General features: G+C 34.7%; 1 protein-coding gene across 2 annotated transcripts in view; it reads left to right on the top strand.

Annotated features, from left to right (window-relative positions):
• LOC149806722 (mediator of RNA polymerase II transcription subunit 8-like) overlaps positions 1 to 7,137 on the top strand; it is a 33,703-nt gene extending 26,566 nt beyond the window's left edge. For both annotated transcript variants that reach the window (XM_089956929.1, XM_089956930.1), the window contains exons 6-7: positions 2,650 to 2,811; positions 6,989 to 7,137. In XM_089956929.1, the coding sequence (XP_089813055.1) occupies positions 2,650 to 2,811; positions 6,989 to 7,071 (245 nt within the window). In that variant the 3' untranslated portion in view covers positions 7,072 to 7,137. The remainder of the gene's footprint in view (positions 1 to 2,649; positions 2,812 to 6,988) is intronic.
• Positions 7,138 to 14,015: the final 6,878 nt, after the last annotated feature.

Below are 14,015 nucleotides of genomic sequence, written 5' to 3'. Positions count from 1 at the left end.
GTAAGATTCTGTTTATCACATGACAAAATGACTGATTTTTATTTCATTTTATCAAACTGCAGAATATTGTAGTGAAAGTGCTTTGAAATACAGACACCTTTGTTATGCCTTGCTTTTGCATAAAGTTTTAATGTCATGTAATGTTGTTACATGTGTTACATTTATTTATAAATACGATATGGGACATATTTACTAATAAGTGTCATTGTTTTGTTATAGCTATAACGTTTACACAATGATCAGTTTTCTGAATAATTGATGATGCAAACAAATAAAACTATGATTTCACGGGACACAGAAGTAGTTTCCATGATCATGAGTTTAAAACAATGGCATCAGTTTAACCAGTAATAAAATATGCATGGTGTGATTGTCACATGTTCTATCATAACCCTTTCTGGTATTTTTGCATCTCACCTTTGAATGGTTGCTGCAGCCTCCACAATGTTAAGCTGCAATGTTAAAGTTTTTGTAAGTTATATATATATATATATATATATATATATATATATATATATATATATATATAAAATCTTATCTCAGTCGCAGTACTAAAACATAAGGAAAATATTATTCAGTTAATAGTCATTCATGTTGTATGAGTACACTACACCTCATTGTTGTTGTATGAGTACAGTACACCTAATATTGTTATTGTATAAGTACACCTCGTTGTTGTACGAGTACACCTCGTATTGATCAATATATAGTACAATTATCACACTTCCATAGCTGCCAACCCTCACGAATTTGGTGTGAATTTCACGACTTTTTCAGCGATTCACGGATTCACGCCGTAAGCCAAAAATTCACGAATTTTCCAATCCTCAATTGTTTTAAATCTTTAATAAAATAACTGATTTCCCGTTCAGTGCTAGTCGTGATATTCGCAGTTGCCGAAACGGTCCGGTACTGCTGGTCACGATAGTAGTAGATCTACAGCCGATTAGTACAGTTGGCCCAGTAACAAGCATTTTAGCCTCTTTTAATCTATATGTATAAGAGTAGTTTTACAAATGCTTTTGAGAGAAACTGGGGCTTAACCGGAAATTTGCTCCGCGCATGCGTCAAAACACTGATTTGAGTTACCGTTCAGCCTCGCATGTAAGATTTTGAAAATGTCTTCACCACCAAGGAAAAAGAAATGTATTACTCAAAAAGTGAAGTTTAATTTGGAATATATCAAAAATTGGCCGTGCATTCTGCCATTAATAATTGGTATTCATTCATTCTTCATGCGCTCAGTGTGTCATCGCAGAGACGATGTGAGGAAGAATGTCGGTTGCCAAAAAGACACGTAGAAGTTGGGAAAATTAAGAATTCGCAGATTTCATCTCTGGAATATTTTAAACCATTTGCGGCAGACCTGCAGGCTACCAACGCTGAAGCATTATTTGTGAGTTTTCTTGTCGAACGCAATCTACCTTTATCAGCTGGAGACCATGCTAAACATTTGTTCTGACTCGAAAATCGCTTTTTTTCCTGTGGAAGAACCGAAAATGCTGCAGTTCCAGTGCATTACTCATAGCAACAGAGACAGCGTAAGAATATTTTCTTTAGTGAGGAAAATTAAGACAGACTTTAGGGCCTGCTTAGCTGCAGAAAATTTGTCAGCAATTTTAGTCCCCAAGATCAACCTGCAGGCAATAAGTCAGAACTGTTTAGAAAACAAATTTACGATCAAGCAGTTGAGGAAGTTCAAGTCTGCCACAGTGTAATGTCTTGATAAATAAATATTTCTGCATATGTGTAGTGTTTTATATTTATTTTGCGAACTTGATATAGTGTAGTATTGACGGTCAGAGTGGATGGAGTTATTGTCATGGTTTTTTTCACGAATTCATGTCCAAATTCACGACTTTTTATCCCTATTTTCACTAATTGTGAGCCTGGAAGGTTGGCAGCTATGCACTTCATGTTCATCATAACAAAGTTCTCTAATTGTTTTATGACAAAGTTTGTCATTTTTCTTTGAAGAGAAAATATTTACTTTTGTATGGATTTGTTTATCTTCCATAAACTGTGTCAAAATAATGCCAAATTTGTTAGTATGAAACCATATTCAATGGACACTTGTTATTATACGTGTAATGCTACTATATTATGTTACGTGAGGTAAAATTGTTACATTTAAGGTGTATTTTGCTAGTCAGATCCTGCCATCAGATATCAATTAAGGTATATTAAACATCTCTGCATTTATTGTATGTGATGAAAATAATGCTTCTTTCCCCAAGATTTCATAAGTTTTGTTGAACAAAACATCTCCAAATATATGTTATGTGATAACAAGTATGCTTCATTGCTGCACATTTCATATGAAAGTTGAGCAACTTGTTGAATGATTTCAAGAATTTTAACTCTTACAGGCTTGCAAAACTGAGGAACAATTCAGTCTGTTTTTTATGATTTTATAGGAAAAGAGCATTCATGTAAGGTTAAGTAGTCATTTATAAAGTACCAAGTGTTAACATTATATGCAGTAAGTGCAGTGTTTGCCTTCTTTCCTCAGTAGTCATGGTTAAACTAAGAATGTAAAGACTTTGAATTGCTCTACAATTCTCACCATTTAAAAATTATTGCCTAACTTTTTGCCAGGATGCATTTAGTAATACTTGGTAAATTGAATTTGTTCTCCTTTTTCTGCAGATCAGAAATCCAGTCAGCCAGTAACATTTTCCTCTACTGACACCAACAATCTGGTCTCCACCATCTTGTTTGGAAAAAGCATTAAGGTCGCAAGAAAACCAGACTCCAGTAACACACAGCCACAAGGCATGCCAAATCAACAGCAGCAACAAAAAGTTCAAAGTAAGTCATCTTGACATGTCTGTACAAACTGGGTACCCTGATACCAGGGAGTCCAAACATCAGTGAAAGACAAAGTACAGATAAGTTAGCTGATAATTAGTAACATGTGTCAGACTTCATTTTAACTGTTAATCAGTTGGTTTGCTCCAGATAGTGGTGGGAATCTGTCCTCAAATTCTCTGTTGTATCTTTTCTATTCAGTTATTAAGTTTTCCCCCAGTTCGCAGTATATTCAGAACCATTCTGCTGTTTGAGCATTTTTTTTATAAATAAAACTTTAGAGTTTGGAAGGGATGTGAATTATTGTTCCATCATGATTGCATGAATGCAAAAACTAGAGTTTAGATTGATTTAAACGTTTTAGGCTTTTATGTTTCGTGTTCAGATTTCAGTTGTAATACAATAAGACTATGACTATGACCTTGTAAAGCCAGCCCTCCCAAGTTAAGTTTAAGCTATAAAAAAGTCAAATGTTGTTAGCCATCCAGGCAGACGTCAGACTAGAGTGATCTCCCTTTGGATATTGTTATGACTTAAGGTCTTACACTTTTAACAGAAACAAGCGAAACTAACAATTTGAGTTATATAAAACAAATACTTTATTTCCATTGAATACAAACTGAAAATTCAAAAAAGAGAGTATTGTATATTAAATTCAAATAATCATAAAAGTCCTATCACGAATCCTAAAGTATAGAAAATTAAATCAGATAGTCTTAAATGTGTTGATGTACCACTGATGCAATCTAGTTTGTTTTAAAATGAGTTCTCCGTAGTTCTAAATTAATGTTTTAGTGCAAAATGGTCATGAATACTTGTAATTCCAGTGAATAGTTTAAATAAAAGAATCCTCTCACAATATATCTGAACTGAAAATGATTCCAAAGACTAATCTTGCAACAGAAATGAGGACTTTGTATGGAAAACCTCTTTTATATTCAAACTGTCACCTGACCTATAACACAACAGAATATTCTGGAATTCCCTAAATGTGGATCATTTTCTAATGGAAATTTCTATTGTCAGTAAGTTTGCTTCTAAAACATTCTAAGCTCATAAATGAAGTTAGACCTTTAAGCTCAAATTTTTTTAAGTATCTTAAAAACATGGCAGAAATGAGGCTGGCACAACCCTCAGCATGACAAAAGTCAGGTAGACAATACATATTAAAATAACATAACAATTTAAGCTTTGGCACAAAATCCTGTCGATACTTTAGTTACTGCTTCCAATCATACTAGGAAGTACAGTCTTTTCAAAACCTGTATCAAATGGTTTGTTCCACACTAGCACCTATATTTCAAACTATTCCTAGCTTTTTTCTGTTTGAGACAAAGTTTTTCTAACTTCATTACAATAACTTTATTGTTTGAGAGACATGTTAGCAGCATTTTGTTTTAACCTGCCACGGTTGCTATTTTCAGTAATGTGTTTTGACCTATTATAATCCATTCAGTCACTGACTTGATAAAATTATAGATCAGACAAATTGTGCAGACAATTTCTTTTGTTTTTTTCATTAGTGTCAACATCACAGTTAATTTATGTGATGATTTTCAGTCACTAACTTGGTAATTACAAACTATAGCATCCACTTCTCGTTAAATTGGTGTTGTTTTGACAAATTTCACTGTATATGCAATGCATTAGCTTTCTGTATTAACACATGTCGGCAGTGTGCATGACAAATTTAACTCTGTGCAAGTAGTTTCAGAGTTGCTGCCATGCCATACTATTGTATGAATCATACAAAATTTGTACTAATTAGCGCATTTTGAGACCAGTGATGCACAAGAACTCCCACAAATTAGTTTAAAGCCACACATATGAAAATGTCCTCTGTGCAGTATACAATGTTTATTAAACCATTCACCATTAAAGTGATTGTGACAACATAAGTCAGGCAGGTAGAGGTATATTAGTGCTTGTGACAACATAAGTCAAGTAGAGGTATATTAGTGCTGGTCACCACATGTCTTTTTCCTTAAATCTTTACACATCTGGGTTTTTTGGCTTGACATGAATGGATGTTAAACTTAAGTTGATTTGCATATTAGGCCCTGGAACAAGCATTCTGTTGTAGTTTGAACCTTGCATCAAGTTAGTTATACAAATGCATGTTTATTATATGGGGCTACCTAGAAAACCCAAGATGGCTGATTCCCAGCATGGTTCATCTTTGGATGTCGATTTTATTGGTCAAATGTGGCTGATGGTGAAGGTAATTTATTTTTAAAGTCATGAAGTATATCAGATTATTCAAGTTGGGAAAATGTCAATGGAGAAAACCACTGAATGACTTTGAACCCAAAAATGTTGTTAAATAAGAGTCCTATGTACATGCTGGATGGACAAACACAGACGGCATGCCAGTCCAATCCCCCCAGTACCCCAACCCCTGCATTTTAGTGGTATTTTGTAATTATTTGTTAAAAAAGGCAGAAAAACAAGCCAAATTAAAACACAGCACAGACAGTTCAGTTTTTATTTATTTTCTCAAACAATTCAACCCTGCAAAGTCTTGTGCTACAAAATCATACGGACCTATAACAGTTAAGATAAATTTATTAAACAAGAATCTGGAAGTAAAGATATTTGTTTGATCAAAATAGCTATGTTTGAATAAACAGACTGGCATTAATGAACTTGAAACAACTTGATGGAAAATTCAGACCTAAGTAAACAGGTTTACATACATGACATTAGACATGTAGGCCATACTCCTATCCTCAGTTATGGATAAAGTCAATTACACAATACAAATTAAATATATATATAACATATAATCATTGTAACCAGGAATAAAAGCCAATGCACAATACAAATTATAATATATATAATTTATATATAAAATATCTGTATATCAGAGGTCTCGGAAATGCTTAATTATGCATATTTGGATGATTTTTTAAATCTGGGATGCAGAAAATCACTTGCTCAGGAGTCCTCTGTATGCATGAATTTGCTAGAAGGCAGATTCAAAGGCTTTCCTGTCCTGCTTCAACCACCTGCTGAGTGGGAAATTATGTTGATCATTTTAGTTGTGCTGATATTTACAATGAGAGATTTCAGTGGCTGAAAGACCCCAAGATGTATATGTTGTCATTGTAAGAGTACATCAGAAAACAATTATGCAATAGCTGTGCTGCAAGTTCAAAGACTTTGACTAGCTCCCGAGTGGTGGGGAAATGTGCTGATATTTACAATGACTGAATTCAGAGGCAGAAAGACCCAGTGATGTACATGTGGTCATAATAAGAGTACATCAAACGAACAACTTTAGCTTTCATTATTGTTTTCCTTTCCAAGTGTAGCCAAATAAATAGTGCATGTGACCTTGAAATCAAGATACAATGAGTCTTAGACAAAATGCCATTTGTAAATTTGGATGAGTATTTTGGAGTTAGACAGCAAATTGATGAAGATTGTAATGAGAGTCAGAAAAGTACTAAAGTTTCTTGAACTGATAGTTCATATGGAACAGTAGCCAGATGTAAGTAAGTGTGTGATGCCTGGCTTTGTGCATGGAATATGACCTTTCCTTGGCCTGACATAATTCAGTCTCATTCTAATGGACAAACAAGAGCTATATATCAGTGGTGTAAGGAATTTAGAGAATTAAACTCGATGGCAATCACTGTTTCATCTCAGCTAAAAATTTAACCACTTCATGTATGCCCAGTATGCTTCTGGGAAGGGACTGCAACTTTTGCTGGTGTGACTCTTATTTTTCCCCAAATAGGAGTCCTGGACTCCTAGCTTTAAAATCCTAGTTAGACCTCTGTAGATTATGATTTCTCCATGCCTTTACTTGTTGTCAAAAGGTTATGGCAAGAGACATATGATGTGCATGCATGTATTGTAATTAAAACAAAAATTATCCCTTCTTGGAGGGAAATGAGGAAATGGCTTGTGTCTCATGTGTTCTCATGTACGTAAGTTTGGTGAGACATAAGTGTCACTTTTCTACTGGTTATGACAATGCAACAATGGCATTGTCATCTGCAGTTTTCAAGTTTTATGTATTGGCAGGTCAAAAACATCGGGATTCATTGAAGCACAGATTTAGATTAGACACTCGGGTTTAGAAAACACTCATCTGTTTCCTTATAAAAATAAATGAAGTCAGAGTTGTTTAAATATTTTTTAATAGTTGTAATTTAAATTATTGTTTCAGGTGCACCAGTATCCAAGGCTCCAAGTGCTATCAAGACACAAATAAAGGCTGCATCATCTTCACATCCATACCAGAGACCTTAGCAAAGATATATTTTTTTTTAAATTTCTTGTTATTTATGTTGGTAATAAAATCTATGGTTCATTTCATATCTGCTTTCTTTAATCACTTATAATGAGTGACATTTGTTATTTTCAATACTCACCATTACATAGTACATGAGTAATTGTTACTTAGTTGTCTAGTGGTTCAGTGGATGTAGCTTGCAATATTATTTGGTTCAGACATGTCCCACTAATTTAGACACATTATTCAAGCCTCGCAGTTTTTCAACAGGTGTCATTTTCTCAGTTCTAAGTACCTGATGGGGTCAATATCTTAGACGCATTAGTTTATCATTAATTGTCTCAGGTTTATAGCTAGTTTAAATGCCAGTATATTTTACTATTATTTTGTGACCTGATTAAACTTGGATTGTATTCAATGCCAAACAGTGATTAGTTGGCATAAAATAAATTTCACCATAGATTTCATCTACTTCAGTTCAAATTCTCATAATTCATTTTTAATCTGTATCATTACCATCCAAATTCTACATCGTTATTTTTTTCTTTAGCTCCAGCTTTTGCTTGGCAAGACATGTTAGTAAAAGTGCCATCAAATTTTCCAATTAATTCATTCAGATCAGTGTTTCTTAATCCACTAGTCAATTATTATTTTTTTAATAGGCCCACCATATTCGTATCGAGACCACTCTATTCCAAATGCCCATCTTATACTTTTGGCAAAGGTTCATCTGTCTTAGATCTGAGGCCAAAAAGTCTAAAATACAGACACAAAATCAGAATCCAACCACATGCAAATTTTGAGTGGAAAAAAATCAGGTCCAGAAAATTAAGTTTTTCCCTCTGTATTTTATAACTAGAACCTCCAGATTATTTGGTATCATTGTAGAACTACATCTGTCTACCTTTCAATCATACCATCCACTTTAGTGTATCATTCATGACCTTGATGCTACAGAGCTCAGCAGTAGGCTACTACCTCCTGCCACGTAAACGCAGCACCAGGAGTTAATGAGTTAACAAGGATTTTGGAAACAAAATTTACAAATCGTCAATAAATGGCTAAATTTGAAATTTATGTGCAATGTTGGTGCACAAGTGACTAAATACAGAAGGAATATTCAAATTTGGTGATGTCATCAAAATGCACCCATTAATCAGGGTGAGACAAAATAATAAACATGGTACGACATGATCTATGTCTTGACTCGAACCTTCAGGTTTAGTGAAGTTTAGCCATCTATGAGAACAAAAGTTAGCTGATAATACATGAAGTATAAAAAAGATTAAAATTATTGGGTAATGGAGACTGAATATTATAAAGGTTTTTGAAAGAAAAAAATGGCATAGTTTAGAATTGGGTGGATGTGATGTGATTTTGATTTTTAACGTAGCTTTAACAATTTTTCAGTCATATCGCTACAATGTCTGCAGTGTGGCAGTTTATAGTGATGTCTAGCACTGGGGCATCATGCCGCAGACATGTAGCATGATGTTCCACCCAGTCACATTATCCTGACACCAGGCCGACCAGTCCTAACATTAACCTCTTAATGCAGAATGCCAAGCAAGGCAGCTGTTAGTACCATTTTTGTAAGTCTCTGGTATGACCCGGCTGGGGATCGAACCCACATGGAGTGTCTGTAACATGTGTACCGTTTGAAAAGAAAAACTTTAAATATAGAAATTTTGTTTTAAATATATAATTTCTCCGATCCAACTGTTTTGCATAAATGAACATACACGAAGTGTCTACTTCTTTAGATACCTTTATTGTTAAATAATTGAATGGCACAGATTATAATAAAATAAACCCACACCTTGAGAAAGAAAATTACACCAATTTATTTATAACATAAATGTTGAACTATCGTATTACAGAGAATTAATTTTGTTAATGGTACTCTATTGCAATATGTCAAATGAACTGAAAACCAATACCCTTTCATTTATCATTTACAGGAGTGTAAAGAGGACTTGTCAAACATCATGGTTATTACAAGATTTAGATGTATATGAAAAAAGTCCCAAGTGGGAATAAAAGTGATAGTGGCAATGATGTATGTGTTGTGCTGAATGTTTGACATTAACTCATGTTATTATCACTCCATCTAGCAACTGCACAGTATGTGTCACCAACTTGAAAGCAAAACTGGATTCAGTGACCAGCAAACAATACTATGGAATCGGGTACAGCTTGCAGGTTTTGTCAATCCAAAAATGTATACGATTTCACTGATTAGATCAACATGATCAAAAGATTACTGTAATGTTTTATATTCATATACAAAACTTTTCCAAATTAAAAAAAAGTCGTGCTTCTTTTCAAATAATTTTATAACCCATTACTAGCAATTACCATGGAATACAATTACCAGACTTGATTCACATTTGGGATGAAGAAAGAAAAGTTGTAGTAGAGAAATATTCAAGAGGTCCTAGTGAGTTCATACCTTTTATCACAGAGACTGAAATACCATAGATGATTTGGGACTGAAATACTATAGATGATTTGATTAGGACTAAAATACCATAGATGATTTGCCTAGGACTAAAATACCATAGATAATTTGACTGGGACTGAAATACTATAGTTAATTTGACTAGGACTAAAATACCAAAGATAATTTGACTAGGACTAAAATACCATAGATGATCTGACTAGGAGACTAAAATACAATAGATGATTAGACTGGGACTAAAGTACCATAGATGATTAGACTGGGACTAAAGTACCATAGCTGATTAGACTGGGACTAAAGTACCATAGCTGATTAGACTGGGACTAAAGTACCATAGCTGATTTGACTGGGACTAAAGTACCATAGCTGATTTGACTAGGACTAAAATACCATAGATGATTAGACTGGGACTAAAGTACCATAGCTGATTTGACTAGGACTAAAGTACCATAGCTGATTTGACTGGGACTAAAGTACCATAGCTGATTTGACTGGGACTAAAGTACCATAGCTGATTTGACTGGGACTAAAGTACCATAGCTGATTTGACTGGGACTAAAGTACCATAGCTGATTTGACTGGGACAAACAGTTGACATTGACTTGACCTCAACAGCAACTGTATTAAGAATTTGCAACTTTCTGTAAAATAATTTATAACTGATTTGTACCAATATGTGTTCATAAATAAATACATGTTACTGGCATACATAAATATAAAAAATATCAAAACAAGAAGTTGACAATAAATTATCAGCTATTGAACAGAGTGACATATAGATAATGATGTAGGATAACTAGATAACACTAATTTCAGGTTACGCTCATATTTTTCACAGCAACCTGTCATGACAAAATCAAAACCTTGCCCAGTTTGTGTCAACTCAAGTTTTAAAGATCTAATATTTGTTCCAGAGCAAAAATTGATTTCTACATTGGATTAGAAGTAAACAACCAATGTGATGCTTACTCATTAGTCCTGAGAGAAGAATCTAAACCTAATCTATACAGTGCAAAGGAAACATTATGTACTATCTACAAGAGCAGTTGTTATTACTCGAGTTAGATGCTGGAATTTACAGGGAGCAACTATTTGCCCACGTTATTTGATTCAGATGGAGGTGATGAAACAATAATTAGGTACAATGAAAAAATGAGAGTAACAGAGAAAAAAATGAATTCAATGAAAACTTACTCGAGCTACATGCCTTTGTGAATTAAAGATTGAGAAAACTGTTTGGTGACTCAGTACTCTAACAATCAAGACAATGCTTCTCATTTATGCGTCTGCTCAAAGTGCTAATGGTAGATATAATTTAAATGATCTTGATAGCAGACAAAACTTGGAAACTAAGGCAACTGATTCTGAATGGTCTGCACTGACCTTCTGACAGTGAAGTGAAATACGAGGACATATTCATTTCATTTGTGATGTGTGTTAATGTTTTTGTTGGTTAACAAGATGTAAAAAGAAAGAATATATTCAATGTCATATTTGCACAAAATAAATGTTACAAATTTTCTATGTGTGGTAAATGCCTAGCTCCCAACAAGCAGGAAAACATACCAAGACATCATTAGATTTATGTACATTTTTAATGGCATGAAAGAAGAATAAATGTTACGGATCGCAATGCCAAAGCTAAGCCTAAATATATTGATCATACCTGCAAGTTTCTTCATGTCATTTGATATGAAGGTGAACAAGAGATGTTAACAATACACTGGTGAAAAGCTGGAACTGATTAAACATAAACATCTACATTGTTTACACTACATGCAGATATATGTGGTCACTTGTTACGATTAGAGCAAACAGGATTAACACAACATTATGACTTAAAAATTGAGAATGTTTAAAGCTAGGTCCATTTAATGCACAAAATAATGGTTTTTAAGCTGTACAGTTTGTGGTGTATAGAATGAAGCTTACAATAGCATTACATTTCCATTTGTTAAGACTATTGTCACTCTGTCCTTGTCCTCTTGTTCAGGATTTCAAATGCAACATACTTTTGCTAAGAACCCTGAAGTGGTTGCAGGTAGAAACCATGACTATAAACTGAAGAACATTTGCTGCCTGTATGATATGATCACTTCCCAGTCTATTGCACAGGAAGTAAATATTGAAATGGATTTACTTTATGTCACGACTACATTAAAGGTGTAAGAAAGAGACTGTTTTATATGGCAGCCAGTACAGCTTTTACCAGTGTCACTCTTGATTCTCCAAGAATGTGGTTAAATGATTTGCTATAGTTTACACTTACACTGGAGTAAGTGATTCTACAAAGTTTTACTACTCGTCAGTAGAATAAATTTCAGTTATTAAAGAATATTTGAAAAAAATGTTCTTTTTTCTCAGGGTTTCCACTTGATACATCAGTTTATGGAAGCCATGGAGTATATATTCCGTAAGCATCACAATCAGACAGTAAAGTTATTGTTAACGATAATTCCACTAGGATTGATATGAAATGTTCACATGGTATTAAATTTATGATCTTAAATAGGCTAATGTCCAACAAGGTATTCATTTTTAAATCAGTAGAAAAGAAAATGTAGATACTTAATAAAATGCGTGTTTATTTGGTTACAAAGGGTCACTAACATTCAAAAAAATTAAATTGATATTGTTTAATGTTTGGTTCTGTTTTTTTTGTTTTCCATTATCTACATGCATTTAACAGTAGTAAGGTGGGCCACCCTAGCCTCAATGGGAATTATCATTACAGAGACCCCTGGGCCACTCTAGCCTCAATGGAAAATTAACATGGAGAAAAATCGTGGGCCACTCTAGCCTCAAGGGGAATTTAACATGGGAAATAGTCTTGGGCCACTCTAGCCTCAAGGGGAATTGAACATGGAGAAAAACCCTGGGCCACTCTAGCCTCAAGGGGAATTGAACATTACGGAAACCCCTGGGCCACTCTAGCCTCAAGGGGAGTTGAACATTACGGAAACCCCTGGGCCACTCTAGCCTCAAGGGGAATTGAACATGGGAAAATTGCTGGGTCACTCTAGGGACAAGGGGAATTGAACATATGGAAATTGAACATGGTGGGTCTGTATAGCGTCAAGGGGAATTGAACATGGTGGGATTGTCTAGGGACAATGATGGTAAAGGGTCAAACACAACAGAGACAGAGACATACATACAGTAGTACAAGCGTGAGATTTATATATAAAGCATTACCAAGACCTGAAATCTTGATGGGGTGTTCAAAAATTTGCATAATTGTAATGATGCTATAAAGAGCTATAATCAAGGAAATGCTCAACGACAAAATGGATGTGACTAAAAGTAACGCTAAAATGATGAAATTGTCCCAGAATTTAAAGGAAAATAAACATATCCCCGAAAATTAAGTTACAATGGTTTAGAATAAAATGGATAAAATTAGTAACTACTTACAAAATCAACTTGTGTGACGATCGTCGATAAACACCCATGTATCTATTTATAACTATAATCAGCTAAAATTCCTATGAAATTCCACTATCTATTTATAGCTCCAACTTGTGGGTTATTCCTTTGGAAAATCCCATTATCTTTTTATAGCCTCAGCTTGAGTGACGTTCCTATTTATGAACTCTAGTACATATGTATAGCTACAACCTGTGGAAATCCCCAAGTCCATATTTATAGTCTTAAAATTTTCAGCGTCAGTGACGTCACTGTACTGAACACTAGGGGATAAATGGCAACAGTGTTGCAAGTGGCTGACCTGAATACGCGCTACTGTAGGTAGGTAGGTAGAGTGTATCTGATAGGGATAAAGTGAGTTTTATAGGGACAAACAGAGACCAATAGACACACACACACACACACAACGTACGCGCGCAGACACACGCACACACACACACACACACACAGAGAGGGAAGAGGAAAAAACAAACCCCAAATATACTATCAACACAGAGGGGAGATAATACAAACCCCAAATAAACTATCCACACAAACGTACGCGAACGCATACTAACCCCAAATATACTATCCACACAAGGTCGCTAACGCATACAAACCCCAAATATACTATCCACACTCGGGAGGAAGAAAAAAACAACCAAATATACGATCTACACAACGTACGCTAACACACACACACACACGCACGCCACAGAGGGAAGAAGAAGAAAACCATTATACACTATCCACACGGAGTGAAGAAATAACCCTTTATATATACTATCAACAGAGAGTGAAGAAAATAACCCATTATATTCCATCAACACAGAGTGAAGAAGAAAAAGTTTTTTGAAAGCACCTAAGCCCTCACCTGCAATGACCAACTCTGCCAAACACCTACACCCCACCCCACCCCCACTCCCAACACTACAAAACCCATTTAACCCGTTATTTTATGGCATCAGTGTGTGATTTAGGAAACATCAAGACACAAAATGATGGATGAATAGACTGACTATTGTTTACGGACTTGCATGCCTAAAGAGCGTGCGTGAAGGAAAACATCCTTCCATTTCAATTCTAACTAAAACG

This window comes from Sinohyriopsis cumingii, chromosome 1 (assembly GCF_028554795.1).
Source record: "Sinohyriopsis cumingii isolate HCF-2022 chromosome 1, ASM2855479v2, whole genome shotgun sequence".
NCBI lineage: Eukaryota > Metazoa > Mollusca > Bivalvia > Unionida > Unionidae > Sinohyriopsis > Sinohyriopsis cumingii.
The sequence above is the reverse complement of the archived record's forward strand: the minus strand, read 5'-3'. Positions and strand labels throughout refer to the sequence as shown.